This window comes from Agelaius phoeniceus, chromosome 6 (assembly GCF_051311805.1).
Source record: "Agelaius phoeniceus isolate bAgePho1 chromosome 6, bAgePho1.hap1, whole genome shotgun sequence".
NCBI classification, from domain to species: domain Eukaryota; kingdom Metazoa; phylum Chordata; class Aves; order Passeriformes; family Icteridae; genus Agelaius; species Agelaius phoeniceus.
In genome coordinates, this window is record NC_135270.1 from 41,102,797 (window position 1) to 41,129,749 (window position 26,953).

At 41.4% G+C, this 26,953-nt stretch overlaps 3 protein-coding genes across 6 annotated transcripts; 1 reads left to right on the top strand and 2 right to left on the bottom strand.

The window, feature by feature from the left end:
* Nucleotides 1-98: 98 nt before the first annotated feature.
* On the bottom strand, nucleotides 99-20,467 carry MLH3 (mutL homolog 3). Of its 3 annotated transcripts, none has more exons than XM_054634798.2 (13): nucleotides 20,349-20,467; nucleotides 16,234-19,569; nucleotides 12,642-12,740; nucleotides 11,906-11,976; nucleotides 10,825-10,929; nucleotides 8,732-8,804; nucleotides 8,017-8,088; nucleotides 6,938-7,046; nucleotides 3,678-3,837; nucleotides 3,010-3,033; nucleotides 2,731-2,812; nucleotides 1,294-1,445; nucleotides 99-586 (listed from the first exon to the last, which is right to left on the bottom strand). In XM_054634798.2, exons 2-13 carry the CDS (start codon nucleotides 19,508-19,510, stop codon nucleotides 509-511), a joined length of 4,302 nt encoding a protein of 1,433 aa, XP_054490773.2. In that variant the 5' UTR covers nucleotides 19,511-19,569; nucleotides 20,349-20,467; the 3' UTR covers nucleotides 99-508. The 3 variants fall into 3 exon arrangements, with proteins under 3 accessions (XP_054490773.2, XP_077036612.1, XP_077036611.1); XM_077180497.1 differs by lacking the exon at nucleotides 20,349-20,467 and adding an exon at nucleotides 20,083-20,287; XM_077180496.1 differs by lacking the exon at nucleotides 12,642-12,740.
* A 172-nt stretch (nucleotides 20,468-20,639) lies between these two features.
* ACYP1 (acylphosphatase 1) lies at nucleotides 20,640-22,028 on the bottom strand. Its single transcript, XM_054634804.2, is given in 3 exon segments — nucleotides 20,640-21,288; nucleotides 21,645-21,766; nucleotides 21,769-22,028. Coding segments are annotated over 3 exon segments (459 nt in total). The 5' UTR covers nucleotides 21,890-22,028; the 3' UTR covers nucleotides 20,640-21,072.
* Nucleotides 22,029-22,161: 133 nt separating this feature from the next.
* On the top strand, nucleotides 22,162-26,324 carry ZC2HC1C (zinc finger C2HC-type containing 1C). 2 transcript variants are annotated; one of them, XM_054634800.2, is made up of 3 exons: nucleotides 22,162-22,300; nucleotides 22,751-23,990; nucleotides 24,644-26,324. In XM_054634800.2, exons 2-3 carry the CDS (start codon nucleotides 22,758-22,760, stop codon nucleotides 24,908-24,910), a joined length of 1,500 nt encoding a protein of 499 aa, XP_054490775.2. In that variant the 5' UTR covers nucleotides 22,162-22,300; nucleotides 22,751-22,757; the 3' UTR covers nucleotides 24,911-26,324. The 2 variants fall into 2 exon arrangements, with proteins under 2 accessions (XP_054490775.2, XP_077036615.1); XM_077180500.1 differs by having other exon boundaries at nucleotides 22,166-22,300; nucleotides 22,739-23,990.
* The last annotated feature ends 629 nt before the right edge of the window (nucleotides 26,325-26,953 follow it).

The window sequence follows — 26,953 nt, forward strand, 5'->3', positions numbered from 1 at the left end:
TGTGTCATTCATTGCCAAGTTAAGTGTTTCTTGAGTCTAAGTTGGCCTATATATACTATGAAGCTGGTCGATCCTCATTCCAACCACAGCCCAAGGAGTGAGTTGAGTGTGAACTTTATTAAGAAATACCTTCCAATTTTCAAAGTACTATAAAATACACTAATTAAAATTCTCATCTCTATTATGCAGAATTATGCTGTGCTTGCAGAAAAGAAGTGCTTTGCTTCAGTAGCTGCAAGTGGCTGCAACTCCTTATACCCAGCAGTGCAGCACTGACATAGCGCCCAGACTTCCAGTGCTATTCCTTAATGTTGAAGATGCTTCTCCAGGCTCCAAGGGTGGGCTCATCCTGCCATGTTCTCCTGGCTGGTCTCTGCTTCTTCGGTCAGTAGTCAGAGGAGAGCTTTGGTGACTGCAGTGGCTCAGAACTTGGCTCCACACAGGGTAGTCTAACCACAGGATCATGGATCATACCAATGCTTCTAGTGGTTGCACTTTAAACTTTTTTTTAAATAGGTTCTTTTTTTTTTCCAAATAGCTGCCATGCTCTTGCCATCTTCCTAAGTCTAGTCAAATTAGGTTTAGGCTGGAGGGAGAAAAATTAAGCACAAGTCATAACTAAGTAAATAAGTTTCAGTGTTTTCATACTCTTTGCCTTAATACAGTCATTCCTAAGTTAATATCTAATTCTAAGTCCCACCTGACTTTCAACAAAATCCAATTTAATAACAATAAAGTACAGTAAAAGCAAAAGGGAGGAATAATGATTTTGTTTTAAATTTGAATGTAACCTTATTTAGTGGAAGGTGTTTGTAGTCATGGCAACAAGATGATCGTTGAGGTCCCTTTCAACCCAAACCATTCTATGATTTTTCTAATAAATGTTGCTGTTCCTGTGCTTTATCCCCATTTTATAGCACCTTAAACTTTGGAAAAGTAAGCATTAGTTTAATTAGCATCTTTGCCACTAGCAGAATTTCAGAATTTCCATGTTTTCCAAATTTTACACTTCAAAACTGCAAGCACTTTAAATGTATGCTTAACCTTAAGGACACTATTCAAGTCAGTGTGACTATTCAAATACTATATGGTACGATCCTTGCTAAAGTATTTACAGGACAGATGGCTTTTGTCCTGAAGTTTCATTTTATTGATAACAATATGTAACAAGTCAAGTAATATAAGGCCAGTGGTGGTGGTTTCAAACGGGATGATCTTAGTTCTAGCACACATACGTGATGCGCCTCTGATAACCCAGAGCACGGATTAGCAGAGGTGTGTCCCACACAGTACCTGTTTTTCCTGCTGTAGATGGTCTATGTCTGCAAGAGGCAGCATTGAAGGTCTTCCATGAGCACACTGGAAGGGTAGCTTACAAGATGACAAAGCTTCAATAAGCCTGCAGCTCTCTTCCAAAGTCAAATGCTCATTAAACTTAATAGCTCCTGAAAAAGAGAGACACATTCTTGCCCCTGCTGCCAAAGAGGACTCCACTTCCTTCTACAGCTGTGGTTTTCAGTGAAAACTTTGCCCGAGATTAGCTGAGAGGCTGCAAAGTCAACCCACAGCCTGCAGTGTGGCAAACTTGAGGCTTGGCTCAGTTAAAGAGTCTGCTGTATAAGGAGATCAGCTTTTCATGGCTTAAACTTTAACATAGTCCAAGTCTGATGGACGGTAAGATTATTACATTTTGGCATTCCAGGTAATGTTGCAAGAGGCAAATGGGCTTTGTGTGTGTGTGTGTTACTGAAATTGGAAATAGCTGAAATTGGAAACAGTTCACAAATCAAGAAATATTAAACCAAGACAACAGTTAATAACAGTTTCACAGGCTTGAGTGGCTCTCCGTGGCTGCGAGGGACAGGTATCACTTCTGAAACCAAGTGCTAGCCCTGCCACTGAGTCCATTCTCACAAGTGAGCACTTAAAGGCGTCCAGAGGAAATTCAAGCAGAATATTGGGGAGTTATTCCAGAGGTGTTTGCAAACTTCAGCCTTCACAGATGCAAAAGACCATCTGCAATATGCTTTCAGCCTTGAGACTTTTTTAGACACAAAAACCCAAAACCTATTGACTGCCAATTGAAAACTGAGACACTGTTGAGAAAACAGATACTTCTGGTTCACATTTGCCCTTTCAGTGTGATCTTGTTGATACTGTATATGGCACAGGAATTGCAACAAGATGCTGGAGCTACTGCAGTCAAGACCAAAAAGGCCTGCTCATTGCCAGGTGCTGGAAAGCAACAGTTCCCTGAGATGTAAATTTTTACCACACTCCTTCCAAAAGTACTTGAAATGTTGCAGGCACACTTAAACTACCACTTGGGATACTTAAAATAAATTAAAAATTTGGAAACAGTGGCTAAGTGTTCTTTCCTGCATGATTTCAAGCAGATTCTAGCACCTTCCCCCTTGGCCCATCATAGAGCTGTTATTTGAATGGTTTAGAGCACACACAGATGAATGCATCTCAGAACTGTGTGTTTCACTTGAAGGCTGGGAAGTATGTTAGGCCCATACATGAATAAACTGGGGGAGTATTGCTTATCCCTTAGTGCTGTCCATGAGCATTACCTCCTCATCCCTAAGAAATAGTCTTTAACCCTACAATAGCTGCAAACACATCCAAACACTGCCCCAGGGAGGATGATGCGTAGATACAAAGGTTTGGGGGGGGGGAAAAAAAGCCAAAAAGAGACAGAATGAAAGAAAAGTACAGTTTCCCTACCATGACAGGCCTGGGAAGCTAGCACCTTCAGAAACGTCAGAGGCAGTGTCCCTCGCGCTCCTCCTCTTGTGGTCTGCAATAGCTAAAGGCAGTAAAGGAACATCATGTTACTTTCCATTTAATATGAGAAAAAAGAACTGTAACACAAACGAAACTAAAAATGAGGAAAAGCTAGGGGATTATTTAGTCCACTCTCATTTGAAGCTCAGCAGGCTCCCTTTGATTCACGCAGTAAGCATTGGATGTTCCAGTCAACTCTAGAAGTAGACAGCAACTCACCTCAACTTGTTCTTGAATAAGCTCCTAGAAGAAAAAAGGTAATGTCATCAGTTGCTATTTTTCCCTTCCATCCTCCTACCCTACTTTGTTTACATCTGTGTATAATTTACTGTGGACTGCCTGAATAAGAAAAGGTCATACGGTTTGTAGTACACTGACCACAGTGTGGAAGATCTAGGTGGAAGTCCTGACCTCCCACTGCAAGTAATCACTTCAGAAATTTCTCCCTCAAACTGCAGAACATCTGAAACAGTGGTTTTTAGAAAGCCCTACTGACCATGTTGAGATTTCATGGAAGCAACTTTAATGTTACTGATACATAAATATTATTTGTTATGACTTATTCATTTTACTGTTCCTTCATTTAATATTTTTTCTGTTCCTTCAAGCATTTACTGTTTATTCAAGCATCCATGTGCACTAAACTGTTAAAATATCTTTGCTATATACAGTTTTTCTTAGCTTCTCCTCTAGTCCGAATCTGAAACAGTCTTCTATCATTTCAGTTATAGTTCAGTGATTTCAGTTTGGGGACTATTTAGCTACTAAAAGGGACGGCATTCACATTTGCCACATGTGTCTCCTTCATAACAGAGAACCTGTCATACCCTGGGCCATGAATACAGAACAAGACCCACTATCATAACTTCACCATATGCACAGCTGACCTCCACAATACTTTTAGTGATAGGTTGTCTTTTCCGTCGTAATTCGTTGGCTTCTCTTTCTATAAAACACATTGGCACTTTCCTCACAAGAATCAAGGAGTTGTTTGTCTCAGGAAATGATAATTCAAGACCCAAGTCCTCCAAATTTTTGTAGCAGCATCTGAGGAAAAAAACCCAACAGAAATAAGACATCAACCACTGTATCTATGACTCCACAGTACATGTAAACATTTCTGTATTTCTGTCCACATACATGGTTTCTCATATCACTTCCTGTAACAGTTTCCCATCTCAAAATCCATGCCTCATGAAATTCCAAGTAATTTTGCCTTTTCAGCTTACATTCAGACATGGTTTTTTCACTCCAATAACCGTGCATTTTTCATGTTCCACAACTACAAGATCTAAGAGTTCCTGTGTTATATGATGAGAGGCTTTATTTCTAAATCTATAAATCTGCCTTTTCTGAAGATGTCTGGTTCAACATACAAACATTCCAAATATTGAAATTACACAGCATTAAGACTATTTTAAGTCTAATCTAAAAGAACTGTGATTTCAATTAACACATATTAGCAAATTCTTAAAATGGAAAAATATTTTAAGAAATTTAGGATGGTTTAATGAACTTTATATCCTGTTAAGCAAAGAGAATACAGGAAAGAACAACCTCTAGTTAATTATGACATATGTCAGCCTGTGGATGGAAAAATACACACAAAAATGAGACTTCACAGACAGATGAGAGCTTATCTCCAAAATGAAAACAACTGTAACAATATATACTTTATTAATTCAGGGAGTATTCACTTAAAACAAAGGTGGTAAAGGTTAGTTCTAGAAAAGAAATTCTTTGAGCAAAAAATAGAAAGAAGCAAATCTAAACTTCCTAAATCAATAAGGAAAATAGTACAATTATTAGCCTCCTTATGAACATGGCTTGTGAAATTCTATTTTAAAAAAAAGAAGACATGTATAGCCTTCAGCAGGCTATACAGAAAGAAAGACAAAAAGCCTATTGTGAATGAAATTACAAAATCTAAGCAGCTATTGAAATCAACTGGCCTTTTCTATTTTTTTAAATTATTATTAAAAGAAAAAATAAAGAAGGAAGTTCAAGAGAGTCAACAGAACAATGCATTACGACAATGCCTAGTAGATAAATAACAGAACCAAAGCTGCAGGTGAACCAGAAGTCCAGCTGAACAATTAAATTGCAAGCATAGCTGAAGTGAAAGGTCTTTTAGACAAGTTATTTTATTGTATTACACCAAACTTTACCACAGAATACAGTCACAGTCTGAGAGTAACAATAACAGTAGAATTTAGATTTTCACATAATACTTTTAATTCCTAATTTTTTAGTAATGATAGTCTCACAGAGCAATGGCCAAGGGATGAACTGCTAATACATACTGAAAAATTATTAAGTCACACAATAAAAGTACTAGTAAGCTAGCACTAGTGAGCTTCTTGCTGAAAATCACAACTGGCATCCCTCTGTACTGAATATTCAACCAGTGTCCTTAGAAGAAACACATGCCTTTTTGAGTTACTTCCTTACTCAGTTCTGTAGAATGTTTGTGATTTACCTGATGAAAATAGTAGCTCTCATAATTTATTAGCTCTTTCAAAAAGTCATGTCACCACTTAAAAGTAGATAAAAGAGGAAATGCAAAAGGTTGTCATGGATAGAGAAGGAACATCTATTATGATTTAGAGACTACGGAAGCAAGGTGTGCTGGCAACAGATGGTCAGTGTTCAACACGAGTCCTGATCTGTATCTTTGTGATTGTTTATTAATGATGTGGAAAAGAAGAAGCATGGTCAAGCAAGCAAATTTGTAGAAAGCACAAAATTATTTCGGTCAGCTGAGACTAGATAGAGACAAAGTTGAACTCAATCAGAATTTAAAACAAGTAGAAAAATAGAAGAAAAATAGATTAGAAATCAGTAGGATGAATGAAAAATGGGCAGAAAACCAGAATTTACTCCACCTAAAGACAAATAAATACAAATTATCAGAAGTAATTTAATCTATTTCTACTTTTGGCTGGCTTCTACATAAACAACAGAAATTCAAAAAATAACCTCCATTACTCTGTTTCTTTGCCTTGACCATCCACATAGAAGCAGCTTATGCAAGCAGCAGCAGACAAAAAAGGAGACAAAATATCAGGTGTGGATATAATAAACAGAAAACATGGGCACAGCTGCAAAGCTCCTGTACAAATCAATGGGATTCTCCCACTTGGAATATTGTATTCAATTTTAGCCGTCCATTCTCTAAAGTAGATCTATTAGAAATGAAAGACATTCATAGATGAGAGCAAAAATAAATCAAAGTTGAACAAGAGGCATTACAAATATTGTGATGTTAGCAACAACATCATTGAGACGTGGGAACAAAAAAAATCCCAATATTACTGAAATATGAACAACACTAAGCAAGTGTATCCCTGTACTAGGCAACAATCTTAATAAGGACTGAATCAGCAGCTGCTGAGCTTGCCACAGGAATCACAAAAAAGAAAAAAGAACAGTAATGAAGTAATACTGACAGAACTTCATCTAAAAATTCAGAACAATTCACTAAAAAACCTCAAAAATGAATGTGGCAGGCGACAGACAGGGATGTGGGGGGAAAGAAAGTTTGATGAGTGTCCAATAGGTCTGCAATAGTCCAACAAGAAATCTGTATCTAAACTCTTGAAGAACAAAAGTTAAATATCCTAATTGTAGCTAGGTCACCATTCTGAAACATCTGGGAAACAGTGTTCATTAGTTACTCTTGGCAGTCACCTAGGAAAAAGGAATGTGTTTTTGAAGGATTCACAATACAGACTTTCCATACCCCATCCTCCTCTTCTCAAAAAGTGTCTGTAAAGTCAGTACCTAGGTTGACAGTCTGGGCACTGCAGTCCTTTGTGCACTCCCAGGTCCTGAGCCCCAGACAGGAGGAACTGTTGGAAGCTGCTTTGGCAGTCTTCTGGCCCACACATGAAGGTTTACTTTCCCAGGGAAATCAGAGCACATTGCAAAGACACAAAAATGGCACACCCCAGGGTTTTGTCTTGAGATGTTGTAAGAATGTGCCTAAGAAGTGTATCTGTTTCCCTCAGTACAGACAGAGCCAACTGGGCTCTGCTCAGGAAAGAATCAACAATTTTTCTCCTGAGTTTCATGGTCACAATATATAGGTATCTTACTGATCAACAGAGCCATCCCCCAAAATTGAGAGCTATTTGTCACTACTAACCGTAGAAATCTTCTTTGTTCTTCAGTAACTTCAATCTCCAAAGGGGGAGAGATGGAGGATGACAGTATTTTCTTCTTGCCACATGCTGCAGCTTCCTTCTCATAGGAATCTGTGAATGAAACATTTAGAAGTAACCCTCTTAAAATATTTACGGAGGCATTACCCTTAATGACCCTCTGGTTTGGCATGTAATCCCCTGCTTGGATTAAAAAATGACCACAGAATGCCTTCTCTTGAAACTTGTGGAGGACTGGGAATGTCACAAACCAGACATCCAGTCTCTGGGGAAGGGTTGGTTAATGCCACTTTGTTTTTTCCCACCAGTTCCAAAAAAGAGTCACCCTAAATAGCAAAACAACCTACTGATATATTTGGTTCAACTCAGAGAGAACAATTTTTCCACAGAAAGTCAGATATAAATGGAGTTAAAATACTATTCATTAAGCATTTCTCCCTTCAGTCTTTACCTTTTTTCAGTACCTGACCAAAAGGAGCAGAGTTCCTGGAACACTCGGCAGGAACTGCGCAGTGTTTGTTGATGTAAGAGAAGGTCAATGATTTTTAAGTGCTTGATGGATGGCTATTGTGCTTTTTAACACTGAAACCAATGGCTAATGAGCTTACACAGAAGACTATTATCCCTTTGCAAACAGTCAGACTGTGGAAATTTTAGGCTTTAAGCACAGTATTTAGCTAAAAAGGAACCAAATGAACTAGAGTCTTTATTCAGCATCCCATGTCTTATTCTTCACAGTATAACCACACAAACTTATTGATGTTGTTTTATTTCCTCTTCATTGTTTTTCCTATCAGTCTTCCTGCTCTTTCATTATGTCAGGACTATTTTAGTTCAATAGTTCTGTGGGTAGGGAGCATATCTTTTATTTTTGGAAAGGCTGTAAGAATTTTCAGCTGCCAATATTATGATTGCTACAGATACTGAATGTCTGCACTCTTCTAGGGATCAGGATAAAGATGTTAAATGGATAGATATCCTATTGGTTCTGTACATCCCAGAGAGCTCATTTGTACTTTTCTGTGCACTGATGATCTGTTTCTTAGACCACCTGAATCCTCACCTGCAATCAGCTGCTCCAAGCGGATCCGTTCATGAGCTGCATGTTGGTCCACCAAAATCAAGAGGTTTCCATCTAAAAATGTACCACAACAGATGAGAAATAGGCAACTTTGTACCAGACAACTGCAGGGGTCAGAAAGAATAACCACTTCCCAGAGGCCACATTTAGAAGATAAGTATCAGCTTGTTTCACAGAAACAAAGTGAGGAGGAGGCTGTGTTGGCAGAACATAAAGTTACCACAGAACAGAAATTCAGTGGTCCAAAATGGTGGTTAAATTAGGTAACTAAATTGAGTCAGAAACTCTTGTCTATTGACATCTTCATCTAACTTCAGAATAGAGCTGAGATCACCTATAAACTGTTCTGCTTGACACTGTCTTTTAAAATGTTACAAAACCTACTGATTTTGAATGCCTTTTTTGTACAGCTTCAGAAAGCTTCAACAATGAATATGTCCAGACACTGTGAACAGAGACTGAAAGATATTAGCAATTTGAGTACATCTATTTTTATAACATTAATCTGAAGGCGGTAGGAACACTCAACAATGTCCAAAATAAAGATAAAGAAGATCCAAGAAATTTCAAGCAAAGACTAAGGTTTTCCTCTACTAACAATATCAGCCCAAGGCAAGAAGAGATTACAAATAGGACAGTGCTCCCTCTGCAGTCCACTTGACAGCCACCTCAACTTCATGCTATTAACCAGTCTTACCTGCCTTTTTTTCCATTCCGTTCCTAGTGTTAATTAAACAAGCGATAAATTTATTGTCCACTTGCTGAAGAACCTGTAAGATACTCATAAAACTCATTATAGGGCAGTACGATTATTTTTAAAATGAAGGCAAACAAAAGAAACAACAATAAAAATGGATCAAGACCAACAAATAGCTAGTATGATGACTAGAGGACTGGAAGCCACATCTTTCCTAACCCAAAAGGCCTAGCAAAACTGGACCAAGAAGCTAGATAGTTATTCTTTATCAATACAGTGGGGAACTAAATATGGAAAAAGCAGACATTATTTAAGCTAAAAGGTAATATTGGCAGAAGGTCAAATGACCATTAAATGGTCATGAAACAGTTTCGTCTGGATCTAAGAGAAAGTTTCAAAATATATTTTTAAAAATCTGGATAAACTTTTTCAAAGATAATAATAAGGGCATGAGTACTAACTGTTCTGAGGTGAATGAAATGGCCATGTAGAAACCTCCTTGAGCTGGGAATGAAAGCTGTGCACAGTGACTCTGAGTAATTGATCTGTTGCTATCAGCAAAAGAGAATGTAAACAACTTCTGTTTAACTTGCTAATCATCTGCAGAAGAAAGGAAGCAGTTTTTCCCTTCATTTTTTCATGTAGAATTTGCTTCTGTGACTTGATTCCACTTTCTCCTCAAGCATCAGAAATCAACCAGAGCAACATGCAATACTGAGATGAGGTGCACAATGCTTTCAGTATCTTATTGTTAGATTTCAAATATACAGATATGGTGTTATGGAGGAATTTCTCCCAATGTTACACAGACAGCTCACCCTCAATTCTCTGTTTCACAACATGTGCATTGTTCACCTGGTAGGTAAAAATTAATGGATGACTCTATTTCTTTGCAGGGATACAAGACTAATGATCCTTTTTATTCTTTTCCTGTTGCATGATACAACATTTTCTGCTTTTAATCTTTTGTAGAGATTCTCAAAATTGGTATAGGGTACTGAAGGCAGTATTTCGTTTTTCAGAGATAGGAAGTAGTAATTTCCTCTAGTATTGCCTTCTTAAAAACATAGAAAGGAAAACATGATACAGGTAATCACAGAAACATTCAGTAAGTTTTAATGAACAGTTCTTATTATGAGAAAACAGACAAATGGTACCTTCCATTCTCCATCTTTCCTCTCTTGGCTTTGTGAAACAAAAGAAGCTGTTCACAACAGTAACTTTATTTACTCCTATTATTTATGCACTCACAACATAAGTAAGGGAATCATTTGAATCCTTGTCCACTCTGGAGATGAACTCTCCACTCTGGAGATGAACATTACCATGCCTCACACAGCCAGAACCTGCAATCTCAAAGTGAGCAACCTGACTGCATAAGAGTAGTGCCAGCTGGACCTGTAGGCCTTTTGTCACTGGGATGCAGGAGAGGAAGAGAATCCACTCTGGCATTTCTACCCAAGCAAACTATCACATATGTAAGCTGAAGACTTATATTTACATTAGCTTTTAAGCTAACACTCAAAACATTTGATTAAAAAAAACAGTGAAATAATAAAACTTGATGTTATTATGCCACTATTAAAAATCACTTTTAAGTGCAGACATAAATTTTAGGGTGAAATTTCAAGTTTTCCATTAAATCTTGGATTTGATTTTGAAATCACTCTACTAAGGAATTGAATTTCTAAGGTAAGTAAAAAATTAAGATAAGGGCACAGATTTAATAGAAATATGAACTAAGAAAATGCTAAACGACAAATATAAAAACTGTATTTTGAACTATCATTTAGTTAATAATGTTTCTAAGCAGCAGTAACAGGGCTATCTCTTGATTTTGATCTAATCATACTAGTCAAGCAATTTTAGAGTCACTTGCAGATAGCTGGTTAACCATGAGATGATACTAGGATATGGATGACACACATGTCTGCTGGTATCACACATGACCAAGAATTCTGTTAGTGCTTGTGAAAATTAGGAATGTGAACTGTTTTCCTGGATATTTCTTTCCTACCAGGTAGAAACATCAGCAAATCCCATCTGCTGCCTAGGATTTCGGGGATGAAAGCAAGTAATAGATTATATTGTACCTGCATTGAATGAACCATGTCTTTGGTGAAACGATAAGGATACAAGATATTGTGAATTTTCACAGCCAGACTGTCAGCCTGACCGCTGGTCACATCAACTGCAATCTGTAAAAACAGGATTCCATGTCAAGGAAAGGCTCAACAATGCAGCAAAAAACCCCAAACACACAGAGCAAATACTCCCAATGAACCAGTTTTAACAAAAACTAGAAATAACTCTGCATTTCACAAACGCAGCTTTCCATACAAGAATAACAGCAACTAAAAAACCATCTGGCAATACCTGTGCTTTTACGCCCGCGTATCTTTCCCATCTGGCTATTACCTGCTAATTTCAATGCATCCAGCTAATTCCAAGTACCTATCAAAAGCTGAAGTTAATGATCAGCCTACGTGAGCTCTCAGGGGATGGTATTACAAAGGATGTATGACCCGAGAATGAGTCAGAGAACACGTCACTGCAAGGCTGAACAGAAGTGTTCCCTTCCAGAAACTCACCAGCAGGTGGTTTGCAGCTCCATGCCTATTGTTTGCAGGTGGAAATGGTTACATACATATGTTTACACACACACAACATGAGGATTAAAGATAATGCTGCCTCATGACAGCAAAGGAAGTTTTTCTAAAAGCTCCAACATTGTTTCCCTCTCACATGCTGTAATCCTGCCAGGCTTTAAAAACAGCTATGGTAAAATACATTTTTAAGACCTGTTCAAAGCTGGGTTATTTTATCTCTGTCCACAAAGCAGACAGACACTATATTACAATTTTGCCATTCGATAACTTTTAATTTTGAGATGACTATCTCTGTAGAGGGAAAGACAGTTTACAATGTTTTGGTTTTGGAATTATGTAAAATGAAAGATTAGCCTGATACCTGCCTCTCTTTGAATAAACCCACAACAATGACTTGCATCTAAACAGTCTGTAAAAACCAAAACTTCCAGGTCCATAGTGTAATATACCCTTGGATAACTTATATGCAACAATCATTATATTTGCAATTTTGGACCCAATGTCAGAAAATAACAAAAATCTAAAATTATTCCTACTTCAGCATGAGATGCAAGGTAATACTTACCTCTGGGCAGGGAACAAAAACAGGATTATCCCATTCCAAAAGCAACGACTGGAGGGACTCCCCTTCAGCATCTAGGAACGAGCACATAGAGGAACTACCACCATCTGTCAATAGACTGTTCACTGGGGACCTCAACCTCACACAAGTATTATTTCTTTTTTTTCCTTCACAAAAAGGGGAGAGTGTACAAATAAATAATGGAACATGGCACTAGGCTTCTGTACTGTTTACTTTAACCAGGTAGGGCAGTGTGCATCCTTCTGACTCCTAAAAATGCTGCAGCACTATTCAATAGGCCTGTCTAAGGGGTGGAGGGATGGTAGGGAAAGAAAGACTTGTTTAGCTACCCATTCCCTCTGGACAAAGTTACATACCAAAAAGATTATTTCATCCTTTCCACCGCAAAAAAAAAAAAAAAAAAAAAAAAAAAAAAAGTGTGAGGATTGAAGCTATTTTTCACATTCCAAGGCTGGAATAAGTACAAAGAAGGGAGTAGGTAATTATTCTTTAAACTCATGACATAATTCAACAAAGAACTGGGTATTTCATCCTGTAAATAAGTATTCTTTAACCTGCCTTCAACCCAAAAATTTTTTTCCAGTTCTAGATCTGAGATGACTCACACAGTCCCATTGTTAACAGACCTTGAGTAATTCTGGTTCCTGTTGGGACATCTGGGAGAATTTTTTGATTTGTTTTTACCACAGAACACTGTGTCCTGGAAAGCTGGCCCTACCTCTCAGATTCTGGCTTGTCTGTGTCTTCTCTTTTTGAGGTCTAGGAAGGAAGGGAAGCACAATCTCACTTCTAAAGGGATGGCATCTGAACTGAAACCCTAAACAAAGAAATAAATTTACTGCTGCATAATAAGCAGCATGCAAAATTAGTAAAAGCTATACATCTATTATATTTTTATGAAGGAGCATGTGCTCTGCCCTGGAAAATTTTGGTATCATGCAGATTTTGCAACCTAATATTGAGAAATAACAACACATATGTAAAAAGCTGAGAATTATCAGACATACACACCTTGGGAAATGTAAACATATTACCATGGTTTCTGCAGGACTGTATTTAAAAATTGGCTGCTACCTTAAACTTGTAACAATTATTTCCAGAATTAGTGCAACCAGAAGTGTTTTCCCCAAAGAGAAAGGATGCATATAGTAGTCTATCAGAGATCAAAACATTGTTGAATTCCCTCTGTTAAGGAGCAGCAAAACTGTCAGTCTATCACCATTCCTAGCAATACTTAATACAGTTATCAGGAATTTTTAAAACTGAAAACTACAAGTCAGTGAGCCCACATGAGGTAACAGAGTTAGTCCAACAATATGTTCTCACCCACCCAGAAATGATTTAATATTACAAACTTGTATTGTTATCAAGAATATTAAGAGAAGTGGCTCAGATTTCCAGCACATTGGTAAACATTTCACCCTTCCTTTGGTACAACTCAGTCTTCTATTCTTTGTGAAATAATAATGAATTAATAAAGTTCCTTTCTACCAAGAAATTAAGGGTGTGCATTCAGGAAAAGAGGCAGAGTGATAATGCCAAAGAAAACGAGCTGTGTGCTGATAAGCTCAGTGTGAAAAGGCTCTATAAAATCTTAGGCCAGTCCATAGACTCCTGACTGTTGGCTCCATTCCAGTGAGGACTAGTGACCCTGGGGACTGAGAATCCTTTCAAGAATCCAAATGGGCAGTCCAGCACTGGAGAGTACCTCAGCATCCCATTGTCACAAAACCCAGAGGAAAGGACAAAATGGCCTGATGTAGCTCCTGCTAAACTGTGGCAAATTGAAGAATGCTGCCTATTTCAGACTTTGGCAGAACTTTTATAACTATTGTCATGAAAAAACAATATCTCTCAAGTTCACAGAAGAATCTACCATCTGTAACAACCCAAGTCCAGTACTTTATACATGTAATAGACAAAGAGTCATCTCCCTGTTTTTTCTTGAAGGAAAAATCCTTGTTCAAGATATATATTGCTCAGAAAGTTAGGATTTACTTGCTCCAAGGCTGGTGAGACTTCAGACTTGGCAGAGATATTATTAATATTGATTCTTCTGGCAAGTAACATCAAAAAAGGTGGTGAAGATAGTAAGGTATACACTTCATGTAGGCAAACCCCATACAATTACCATACTTGAGCATTCATTTTCACTTGGCTCAGTTAGATCATGAAGATATTCCAGTGTAATGACACAGCATAATGTAAGGAACAAAAATTGCAAATATAGCTGGCATAACAACAAAGACCGGGTTGAGCTAGGATAGTTTCCTACTACAAATGCATTGTTAAAAAAGGTATCCAATGGTGAAATTAAGTTTGATGAATTTTCCTGTAGCAATCAGTTTAATCAGTATGAAGATGCCTGGGTCTGGCCTACAAAATCCAACATCTCTGTTGAGCATGTGGCTTGTGGCTGGAAAAGATGTCAGACAGCCACTGCTGTCATGAAAAAGAGGGTATGGATTATTCTTACCTACTTCCACCTATTGCTAAGCAGTGTAACTTCCCTAGAATTGTGTACAAGATGCTATTTTTAGAGGCTATGAAATTCTAAGTCAACACCATGGGGTTACTGACACTACTCTAAAAACCAAAATGAAAGCATACAAGTGAGGAAATTATTTTGCTCCCGGGTCGTAACAGCAGTCCAAAACAGTGCTCAACATTAAGAGACATGAATGCTGTGTTAGGACACAGTTATGTTTATTCCTATGGCTGAAAGGAGCAAACATCCTTTGCTTCAAAAACATATGAAAGAATGTGTTTGTTGAACTTTGAAAACCTAAGACTTACAGGATCTAGCCACAGTTCAAACACCTTGTGAAGATTTGGGAGGTCCAGCTCTTAACCTAAGTAAAGAATAAAATCAGACATGTTGCCAAAGAACTGGCAGAGTTAGAAAGACTGGCACCACTGATACAACGGAGAGTAACACCAATGCTAAGGCTAAGAACCATGCCATGGGAGGTAAAAAGATGCAATACAATACATGTCTTCAAAGCCTACAGACAGTACATCATCTGAAAGCATAAGAGTACATGAGGTATTATCTCTATAAACATGAATGCACTATCCAACATTTTGGATAGAAGGTCAAGTTCTGCATCTCAGGGCTTTTACTGGTTACTAAAGAGTACTGTGAGCAACAAAATTAGTATACCACAGAAACTAAAATGTTAGTCAAAAAGCGTATATTTGTGCTTGCAAGTAGTTTTGCTTAATAAAAACTTGCATCAAATTTTCTTCAGATAATTAGATAGATATTAAAAGCTTCTGGCATCAATTATTGTACATAAAGGGGAATAGCTCAACAACTGAAACACCTACTGCACCAGTGTCAAATGAGGAAGTAACAGACAAAAATGGAACAAACCAAAGGCCATGACAACTGATTACACAAACTTTTAACATGATAACTAGAAGGAAGTCCAAACTACTTTTTCAAAATAATTTATGTAGTAGAAAATAAAGTCTACACCAAGAATGGCTGCATCTTCATAAAATCTACCTACACACAGAATGAGCAACAACGAGAACACAGATATATCCCTAGAAGGGAAAATTATCAAAGACAGTACCAGACAGACAAACTAGATCAGGAATATAGAGTCAAAACCCAACAGACAGATCTGTGAAGACTCATGAACACTGTGCCCCTGAAAAAATAATACAATGCAGGATTCTTTCACTAGTGGAAAAGGTCCATCACCAAAACAGCAACAACGCTGTACAACATCTGCTATGAAGTGTGAAAGAACAGCCTGCCTTCTAAAATCCATGTACCAGAGACTACATATTCTCAATGAAGTTAGATTTTTTTATTCATCTTTCAAGGGTTGCTTTAAATTTTTTATGCAGTTTAAAAAAAGATCATTTTAATATAAGGTTCTCTTTGACTACACATTCTTAGAAACATAACTGTTTAGGACAAAATGGTAAAAAACACGGTATTTTTCTGGTACACTTCCTTTGAAGTATGTTCCTCATTTTATATGTGACAACAGTTATATGCAACTGTTGTCACAGAGAATGTCATGATGCCCATGAAAAGTAGGCAGCTATCAGTTAATTGTCATGCTGCTGACATTTATTTTTATAATTTTATTTAAAAAGATCTTTTAATATCTTTACTGTTATTGTTTTACTGTCTCCATAGTTCCCAACACTTTCTTGTTTTCCATGCAGCTATTAGCTATAAGGTAGTGACTAATGCAGTAAAAGCTCTCAGGTACTGCTAGCAAGATTATTTTATGCACGTAGAAGAACAGTTTTCCTCATCCCATTTTTACAACCACCACCCCTCTTACCATTCTCTGAAACAACATTCACAGCCATTGTTGTTATATCTTGAATGCAGGCAGTCTGAAATCCTTCACGAGGAGTGCCGTAGGTGCTGAGTCCAGTTGCTTTATTGATGTACACTGTCTTACCGGTTAAAGCATCAAAATCTTGGAGCCAGACAGAACATGAATCATTCCTGGGATTGCCTGTGCTTGTGTTGTCATCAGAGAATTCCAAGTTCCTTTGTAAAGTCACATGGGGAACTTCAGTATCTTTCATATTTTGTTCTGAGGATTGACCTAACGTACTTTTGTCTTTACAGATGATGTCAGTACAATCATTTTTAGCAGGTAATGCTAAAACTGAAGAGACTGTGTACTCTCCTTCTATACTGCTGAGTGGTGATGAGCTGACAGGACTCTTCACAGCCTCTGCTATCACACCATCTGATTGCGAGCACACAGCCTCCTTAGAAATGCTGGACTTACACTCCATTTTTTCCACTGAGGATTTATATGTTTGACAAACATTATACAAAAAATTATTATTTGAGGATTCACAATCAAAAGAATGGACATTTCTTCTATTTGAGTCTGTTTGGAACTGTTCACCAAATTGTTCTACTTCTTTGTGATCAGTTTTCATTCTGGACAGTTTGGATGATAATGATCCTGGAGATCTTCTACAACTTGTAGTTTTGTTACTGACCAGAGAGTAATCAGACAATGTCAAAGGACTCTGACAAAGGGCTCGTTTGTCCTGTGACATTTGTCCACTGCAAAATAAAGTCTTTTCCAAGGAACCAAAACCTTGGCTAATATTATTAGAATCATTATCTTCTGCAGGTGGAGTTTCATAACTGCCAAAGTTATCATGATTGCCATTCCCATCCTTTGAAAAGTCACAGTTAGTTTCTGAATTAAGAACTGGGAGACCACATTCATTTTGCTCTGATGTGGGTGTTGGCAGTGTAGACTTAACTCTCCCATAATACCTCCTGAACTTTTCTAATGATCCCAGCTGTGTGGACAAGCTCAGTTTCTTAGAGGGCTGCGATCTTGGCACAGCTATCTGTCTTGTAGTGTTTTTGATAACAATTTTCTTGTGAGGAATACCTGAAGAAGTTGCCAGTGGCAATTCTGCGCTGTTTGATGTTCCATAAGGTCGTTTATTGGTAGCAGCAGGCAGAGCTCTCTCATCCCTCACCCAATGTGATAAAGCTTTGTTCTCATGACCATCAGTCTTGCATACTTCTCTGGTAAGAGAAGTTGTATATTCTTTATTAGCATTACTGGAAATACCCTTAGCATTTGAAGACTGAATCACAACATTCACTTTATGGTCAAAAATATCCTTGGCACTGACAGGGCCTGGCCTACACTGTGTGTTTGATGCAAGATTTGTTTCTGTCTGTTCACAGTCATGTGGGGACTCATTTTGCATAACACTTTTTATGAGGCTTGTAAGGCACAACTTTAATGGCATTGAACTAACAGCCCCTCCTCTGGCATCATCTATCACTTCAGCTGTTCCCCTGTTTCTTCTTGCATTACACAGTCTTATTAATGAACTTCCAGAGACAGTTTCAGGTCCCACTGCTGTTTCAGTGGGGTCTTCTCTCTCAAGCAGTGACTGAATAACATCCTTATTTAAGACAAGAACCTTATTGCTTTCCTGCATTACTTGACCTTGATGGCTGCCCCCATCTTTTATATTATTCTCTGCACAATCCCCTAAGTCACCACAACCATCTATTTCCCTTATTTCTGATCTGGCTCCTCCACTGAAAGAGGAACAAAGATGTTCTGAAGGTTTCAGATGAGTATCAGATACTTTTTGGGAACTGTTAGTGTATTTTGACTTCTGTTCTGAGGTATTTGATTTAATTAAATCAGAAACTGTGTCATCTTTGCTTGACAATGGAATCTCTGCTTTATTGTTTCTACATGGATCAGATGATTCAGCAGTGTTTTGAACTGGGGCATTTTTAGTTTCCTGTACATTTTTACTTGACTCTGTAAGACTTGAACTTTTTTTCCCAGTAATGGATTTCCTCTTGACATCTTTTGATTGCAAGCTACATATTTCATAAGAATCCACAATTTCATTACATGCTTTCTTAAAGTTTTCCTGTATGCTCTTCTCATCAAGAATTGAAGGCTTCAGAACTGGAGCATTATGTAAACGAAAGTCATTGTGTTCATTAAATTCTCTGATGTCCTCACTACATGGTTCAATAAATAAATGCTCTCGTTTCAAAAATATTTTCACTCCTTCCTCTATGCAAGTTAGAAGAACATCCCAGTTCTGGAACTCAATCAGAGTCTTTGCAGGTTCCAGGCACACATCGTAGTCACTGTATGCACAGGTTACATTGAGAATAAAGATCCCATACAACTCTGGCCCACAGCGATGGCGACCGGGACTTGAATTAGCCTGTCGGCTTGCAGGGACACTCTTTGCCTTGCAAATTACACTTTCTTTTCTTAATAAAAAATCAATTAGTTTATGTAGTCTTGTCTTTAAAACAAGCCTCCTATTCACATACAAGAACTGCATATTCTTATTGTAATGTCCCTCAGTACTGATAAAACCACTTATCTCAAATCCCCCAGACTTGTGATTTATTTCTCGCAACTTCTGGGACCTGCCCAGTCCATAAATTTGACAAAACCGAGAGTACACATCTCTTGTCTTAGGGAGCTGAAGCACCATGGAACAAGAAACATCGTTTCTTAAAGAAAGAGAAACAGAAGGATGCATTAGCGAAACAGCCTCTACCTTCTGTCTCACTCTCTCAATTTCCAGTACAGGATCCATACACTTTCTCCTCACTGGTAACTGATGGAACAGATTGCACACGGTGACTGTAGTTCCGCCACTTGGTCTGTTCAACTCAGCTTCACATACTTCCAGTGCTTGCCCATTGTGAAACAGTTTCATAAATGTTTTTGCTGTCCTGCTGGTCTTAGATGAGATTTCCACTACACTGGCCATGTTGGCTATACTTGCCAAAGCCTCTCCTCTGAAGCCATAGAAAGTCAGGTTCTCCAAGTCTCTCACTGAGCTGCACTTGCTGGTGAAGTAGCGCTTTCCAACAGCTTTTAGGTCCTCCTTCCCCATCCCGGAGCCATTGTCCACCACCTGGATCTTGAAAGCTTCCAAATCCACCCTGATAGCTACACATGTTGCTTTGGCATCGATGCTATTGAGGACAAGCTCCTCAACACAGTGTCCGAGTGAGTTGACAGTGACTCCAGAACGCAGCCTGGCTCGCACATCTTCCACCAAACGTTTGATCATGTCAAAATCTGATAGATGAGAGCCACAAGAAACTGCAGGGAGCTCACTGCTCCATATTCCTTAAAACAGAGAGATAAAGGGGGACAAATTAAATAAATACAAATTAAAGACCTGAAAAGGCTTTGATTTATTTCATTCACCCTCACAGATACACTTTTCTTAGTTTTCTTGGCATTCAGAGGCTTTTTCTGTGATTACTTTCATGCTCGTGCTCTGACTACACATTGTCAGCGCCTTCAGGGTAGACGGCCAGAGCCTGAGCCTAAGCTCCTTACTAACAACATGCTGTGTTCTCAAACTTAACATATCCAAATCACACTCCTACCGTGTGAGACAAAACTCAAAGAACCTGCAAGCAAAAGGCTTCTACTGCAATTTTCATCAGAATTATAGAGTAAATATCACCAAGACCTGGGCAGAAAGATGCTTTTATCCTGTTTTTACATCCCCACAAAAATTGACAGTCCTGGTCAAATAGCATCTGCTGCTACTTACGCAGGAAAGGAGTAAAGCAAGCTTAGCAATGGGTGTCAGGCACAAAGAGAAAGCTGTTTATGCGAAAGGGAACCCACTGTTTTCAAGTCCTTGGCGCCTAGTGGTTTCCTAGTGGCATTCAAGGGGCCTGCTAGCCGTGCCTGGGGACGCGGTGCGGCCACTGGGACAGGTCTGCCGATGCTCCCTGGCCGCGGGGGCTGAGGAGGGCAGCGCGGACCCGCGGCTCAGCTCGCCAGCACACGATGTTCGTGCCCTCCCCTCACGGGCGGAGCGCCCTCTGCTTCCTCTCCCCGGCCGCCCCGGGCCCCGTTCCCGCCTCCCGCCCTGGCCCCTCAGCACCCACCGGACCGGGGCGGGCCCGCAACGGCCGCGGCGCGAGACCGCCGGGGCCGGGCCCCCGTGCTCCTCGCGCGGGCCGACGGCGCGTGCGCAGCCGCGAGCGGGCAGGGCCCGGCTAAGAGCACGCCGGGAATTGTAGTTCCCCCCCCCCCGACTGGGCCCAAGGAGGCCGGGGAAGGCGGGAGCTCGGCCCGGCTTCCCCCTGGCCATTCCCGCACAGCGGCACCGAGCGGGGAGACAGAGGGGCAGATCATCCACTCAGCCCCTCCATCTGACATCCATTCCACAGAGAAGGTGGAATCCAAGCAATTTTATTCTACAGCAAATATGAAGTTCTGGGATAAAATAAATTGTTTCTGAGACATTTAGTACACAGAAATAATGTTTTTAGTGATGTTTTCTAGTGGCACTGACCTTGTGATTTTCTTCACATGAGCACCACACTACAAATTTCAGTTTTATCTCATGTACAGCTCCCGAAACCACATACACTTGGAAACAGAGGTTCTGGCCCTGAACAGCCCTTTTAACAGAGACAACGTAGCTCTTCCTCTATCCACAGGAATTCTGCGAAAAGCTGAGCATCAAACTAACAAAACAATAAATTAGAAATTTAATAAAATAAAGTTCTCTAGAGCTGAACATTGGCTGACTGAACGAGTGAGGAAGAGGGGCAGTGTTCCGTGAGCACAGCTCACGCTCCAGAATTTGCTTCTTCCTGGACAAAGTCACTTCAAAATCTGGAATTCCTTGTGCTCCAGCGCCTGGATCTTCTTCTCATTGCTGAACTCTGCTCGGCTGATACGGGACTGGGGACTTCCTATCTTCTTGAGCCATTCCTGCAGCTCCCGCACCCTAGCAGTCGGACCCTGGATTTGCCCTTGAACAGTGCCGTGACTGGTATTCTGGACCCAGCCAACAAGCCCCAGCCTCTTAGCCTCTCCCTGAGAAGACAATGCAGAGCAAAATGAGGTTAATCCAAACTCTAAGAGAGCAATAGAACAGCATTCGCATACAGGAGCCAATTTTGTTGGCAAGATACAGACCTCCAAGGAAGTTCCTGTGGCTCAGGCAATAGGAAAGCAGCAGAGGATTCACTCCACTACTCAATATATTCTTTCACGCGAAAAACTGGGGCTGAAGCTCTCTCTTCAGTCATGCTTACATAACCCGGCCGGGCTGCCAGCAGCACCGCGATGCCGGCCCCCATTCAGCAGCAGCCGGAGCGCAGCCCTCGGCCGCGGGCTCGGCCCCTCCAAGGCGCCCACAGCGGGCACGCCCCCGGGACCGCGGCACGCACCTGAGTGTACTTGCGGAAGAACACGCCTTGCACCTTGCCGTGCACCTCGTAGTCCACGGACACCAAGCCCTCGCCGTCCGCCATGGCGGCACCACCGCCGCCGCCTCCCGCTCCTCCGGCTGCCGCAGCCGCCGCGCGCCCCGCTGCGCCTGCGCCGCGCGCCGGCCGCCGGGGGCGTGGCCTCCCTCCCTTGGCCAATGAAGAGCCGTAGCGGGGTCGGGCCGGTTCCTCATTCGCCGCCTCATGAATAATGCATATCCGACCGCCTCACGAATAATGCATATCGGATCGCCTCACGAATAATGCGTATCGGATCCCCTCACGAATAATGCATCTCGGACTACCTCATGAATAATGCCTCAGGGCCGCCCACGGGCGCCGCGCTCGTGCCGCGGTGGAACGGCCGCGCGGCCGGGAACGATCCAGGGGCGCGCGCCGGCCGGGGCGGCACCGGTCTCCCGGCAACAGTCGCCGGCAGCGCGAGGGCGGCGCGGCGGGCACGGCCTCGCGGCGGGCACAGCTCCGCGCCGGGGCCCCGGGAGCCGCGGGCAGCGGCAGCAGCAGAAGGGGTCGGGTCTCTCGGGCCGTGAGCGCAGCGTGCGGCGCGCAGCTTGCCGAGGAGGGCGGCCGGCGGAGCGCCGGGCGCAGCCCCGCAGGTAACCCCGCTCGCCCCGCCGCGCCTCGGGGGATGTGGTGGAACGAGCCACAGGAAGATCGTGCCGAGCTTGGTCGGACTCCTGCATGTCCGATGTGGGTGACAGAGTGAAGGGACACGTTATGGGAAACTGGCTGGGTACTATAACAGTTCCTCTGTCATTGCAGTATATTTCTGCTGCTACCATGGTAAGGAAGGGCTCAGACAGAAAGAGAAATAAAAGTGTGTCTTATTTCTGTCTGCATAAACGGTTGAGACTAGAAGAGGCAGCATGGAAACTCCCTAGATGGAAGGAATGTAAAGATTTATAGAAAGCAGGAAAGTTACAAAACCTTTACTAATACTTATTACCTCTGTCTGCAGTGTCCATAAACTGTTAGGAGAAGATTTGTCCAGTTTTGGATAAAATTGTTTGTAATGGCTTTGCTTCTAACCTCAGGCTCTTTCTCAGGCACTGAATGGATTTTTTTCCTCCGGTGGCTCCTGTGGTGGAAGCTACTAAGTTTTCTCCTGGTTCCCAACTGAAATACCAGAAGGACAACTTTCAGCGTGGATTCATACTTGACAAAGAGGAAAGTTTAAAATATCTCTATGCACAAAAGAACCAAAGATATTCCTACTCTATGTCTGCAGAAAGCACTCAGGACAAGCCCAGGCATGGAGGCTTTCAGTCAGGTGGACTAGAGAGCAAGTATCTCATCAACCAGACCTGTACTCTGTCAGCTAAATCCTTAGGCAGACATAAAGAAGGAGTGGACCGTGCATATCCCCTGCAACCAATTTCTCACCGCAAGAGTGCAAGCGATCCACTGCTCAGCACTGGAAGTTCCCCCCACGTGCAGGAAGCTCCAAATAGTAAATCAAGCTCAATAAGCAAAGAGATGGTTCCAGCTGGGAGATCTCAGTTAGCTGCAGTGCTCTGCCCTTGGACACGAGAGCCTGAACCATCAACTCTCTATCGCTACAGGAGAGAGCTGGCCTACATCCTAAAGCTGGAGGAAGATAGAAGGGACCTAGAAGAGGCAATTCAAAAGAAAAAGGCCCTTCTTGGAGAGAAGCTAAAGAGGACAGAGGAGACACTTAGGAGGATTCAAAGAGAGAAGGAGCTTATCAAGGTAGAGGAGAGAAGAGAAAGTGAAGTGGAGAGGACCCATGAGCAAAAGGCCACGAGGCACCCTGAAGAGAAAACTTTCAGAGCTGCAGACATGCCAGGTGTTGGGATCTTCAGCGGGACACAGTCTGCAGAGGACTCCATCCCCAAGTCTGGCACCACTCCCCACCCCCAAGAGCTGGCTGTGGGGAACCTCAAGGAGTGGCTGGGGGCCGCAAAACACAACAAAACAAACAACAGCAAAATACAAGACAACATCCCCATGGAGCATTTAGCTTCTTGTTCAAAACTGGTCCCCAAACAGAGCCCTTCTCTCTCTGCCCTCTCAGACCAAGATTCTGACGACCACCCATCTGCAGAGATGATTCACATGCAGGCTGCCAGTGCTGTGGAGCAAGAGGGCTTTGGACAGTGCAGCTTCTGCAAACGTAAGTTTCTCTGCACAAGGCTTGAGAAACACATGAGTATCTGTGGCAAGAACCAAGACTCCAAGAGGAAAGTGTTTGACTCTAGCAAGGCCAGAGCTAGGGGAACAGAACTGGAACAGTATCAGCAGCAGAAGAGCTCAAGGAGTCCTCAGGTAAAGTGCAGTCCCTTTGCCTCCCTGGATCCACATCTACTGTTCCCACTCCTTCCACTTCAACCTCTGACTGAGGTGCAAGCACCTTCCCATGTACATGGGGCCAAGGGATACAATGCAGCTATTGTCTCTGAAAGGTTCTTGCCAAATGGATAAATAGATCAATTTAAAATCTCATAGGTGGAGGCAGGACTCCTGACTTGGCTTTATAACGTGTCAAGGGTGTACTACTGGAGAAGGCTCACTTCCTTGCTGTAGTTAGGATGCAGAGTGGTTCTGCTGCAGTAAAGCTCTGTGACACCAGGAGCTGCAGGGAGCTGACTGAAAATCCAGATAATAGCACAGTCTGTTAATGAAGGCAGTGGAAACAGGCAGCTCTGTTCCTGCAAAGGAGATGTAGCAACCCTCTTTAGTTCCTTGGCCCTACTGCTTGCTTTTCTGGTTATCCTGAAGCTCTTTCTAAGTACTGATGTTTCCATCAGTATTTCCTTTACATCCTCCTTTGTGCTAGTCTTTCTGACTCCCTCTCAGGCTGGGTTTTATGTCAACAGGGAATGCACAGGACAGGTGACATGGGTGGGGCTCTGAGTGTAAGTTTGAGGATGGAGGCTGATGGTGGTCCCAGTTGCCCTGACTGCCTTTCCCTTCCACAGAGTAAAACACCACCCAGAAAGAACAACTGGAAACAGAAGCACGAGGCTCTCATCCACATCATGTCACAGGCCCGCCAGGTGGAGCAAACCCTCGCTAAGGGGAGTAAGGTCTCTGGCCTGCCCCCGCTGCCTCCCATCGACAATCCAGACTATGTTGCCTGCACCTACTGCGGACGAAAGTTTGCTCCCCGAGTAGCTGAGAGGCACATTCCCAAATGCAAAAACATAAGGAATAGGCCCCCACCTCCACCGCAGAGGAGGCGCTGATGAGGCAGTGCCAGCTGTATCTGCTGCTGTGATTCCCTGCCTGGTTTTTGCCAGATTCACAGTTATGCACATTTGTGTTTGTGTTGGCTGCAAGCTTCTATGTACAGCCAGTGAACAGCTCAGGATGAATTAGGTGAAAAACAGAAATTGTATACTTTGACCTGCACCCTAGGTTGCCCCACAAAAGATGCCCCTTTCCTCAGCATAAGAAGCTCAGGATCAGAAATTCCAGGGGTTAGAAAAGCTAGCAATAGCAGGCACTTGCTGTTTAAATCCTTATGTCAATTCATGTGCATAGAACAAGGATACTCTGAATCAGCCAGGCCCTTGAGGCAACAGAACAACCATAACAAACAGATTTTAAAAAATGGAGTTTTCTTCCTGCAGGCCAAGTTGCTAGGAACCTCTAAAAGCAAAGCTTTCACCCTTCCTGAAGTCATCTGCTTATTTCATCTTGGTTGCTGCAGTGGGAGGGAATTATGACAAAAATATATCCCTTGTTTTCTTCTCGAGATGCTATTTTTCTAGATTCTGATTATTAAATATATTAAACTAGTTATCTTGTGTAAAAGTTATTTTAAATGGTCACAGAGTGGTCTGTGTTCTCACAGTAAGAATGACTACTTTGTATGAGAAAGTTGCAACAAGAAGCGAACAAGGAATAAAAAAGCTCCAGAAGCTCCTTTTGCAAGTCCTCTGGTAGCAATAGCAGCAGCTCATGGGAACCTAGGGAAAGATCTAAAGCAACTAGATTAAGCTGGAATAGTCAGAAGCTGAATATGAAGAAATACTTCAGCTTTCAATGAGTGATCCAGCCACAATGACTGAACCTGACTCCTGAAAGAGGTTGGAGAGCTTCTGTCCTATGGATATGCGAGCAGAAATCTCAGTCCCTTGGCACACCCTGGAAAAGCATGAAGGTCCCAGAAAGGATCATTGCTGCACTGTGCCAGCCAACAACCCGTGTACAAACCTGAGAGAAAAAGCAGACTCAAAAGAAGGGAAAATAATTTACTGTATCCGAACTGATTGGAGAAGCAAGACCAATGCTTTAACTTGAGAGTTTTGAAAAACAGGATAGCAAGAGGTAGGAAAGGGGTAAATTGAAACCTTTATGCCAGCCTCCTTGAATTCATGAAAGGAACAAGTGATTTGAACACACTAGTTAAAAAATTCAGCACCACTGCCTGTCTTCTAATATTAACACTGTTTCCCTTGCACTGTGTTTTATTGACTATATTTAGTGGACCCTAAAGGTCAGCAGTGTAAATGGTGACATGTGGATACACACTAAAAAGCATTGATGCTGTAAAATAAACCCATGTTTTGGGGACTTCTCATAACTGACAGGCAAATGGCTGAGATTGAAAAGATTGACACTGTAGATTAAATAAAAGTTATTAAAATTAAATCACCAGGCTTCATTGTTACATGTTTTGGAGCTAAGATAGGCAGTTCACCCCTCCTTGCTATTGTTTCAGTATCCAGAAAGTCTCTGATAACTGGTTTAAAACTTAGTAACATGTCAGACCAAGTATCAGGGTCAGCACAGAGATTTAGGGTGCTGCTTTGCTATCATGGTTAGTTACCCTGACACTACTCAAGCTGTGTTACTCATGACAGCTCAGCTTCCTCTTTTGCTCCTGCAGTACAATCCCCCTCTCAGAGACATGCTGCATTTTCAGCATCCAAATCTCTAGTGGATTTTAAATCTTTAACTCTGCTCTGCCTGTCAAGATATTTTACAATTTAATACCATTTCTGATGAAAGTGACAGTGCGCAGGAACAGTTGGCTGAGCAGGTGTCAGGCAGGTTTTCCTTTCTGTAGGCCTTAATGATCAGTGAAGATATTCTGAGGAAAACAGGTACTTCTTCCCTTTAAGCCTCTCTTCCCATTACTTATTTCCCCACTTGGCATTCAAACTGTGGAAATAAACACACACACACAAGCTCCTGACGTCACTAGGAGGAGATGTAGCAGTATGAGAAAAGAATGGGTTTTTTGTTTGGTTGTTGTTGGTTTCTTTTAATGAAGGGACACA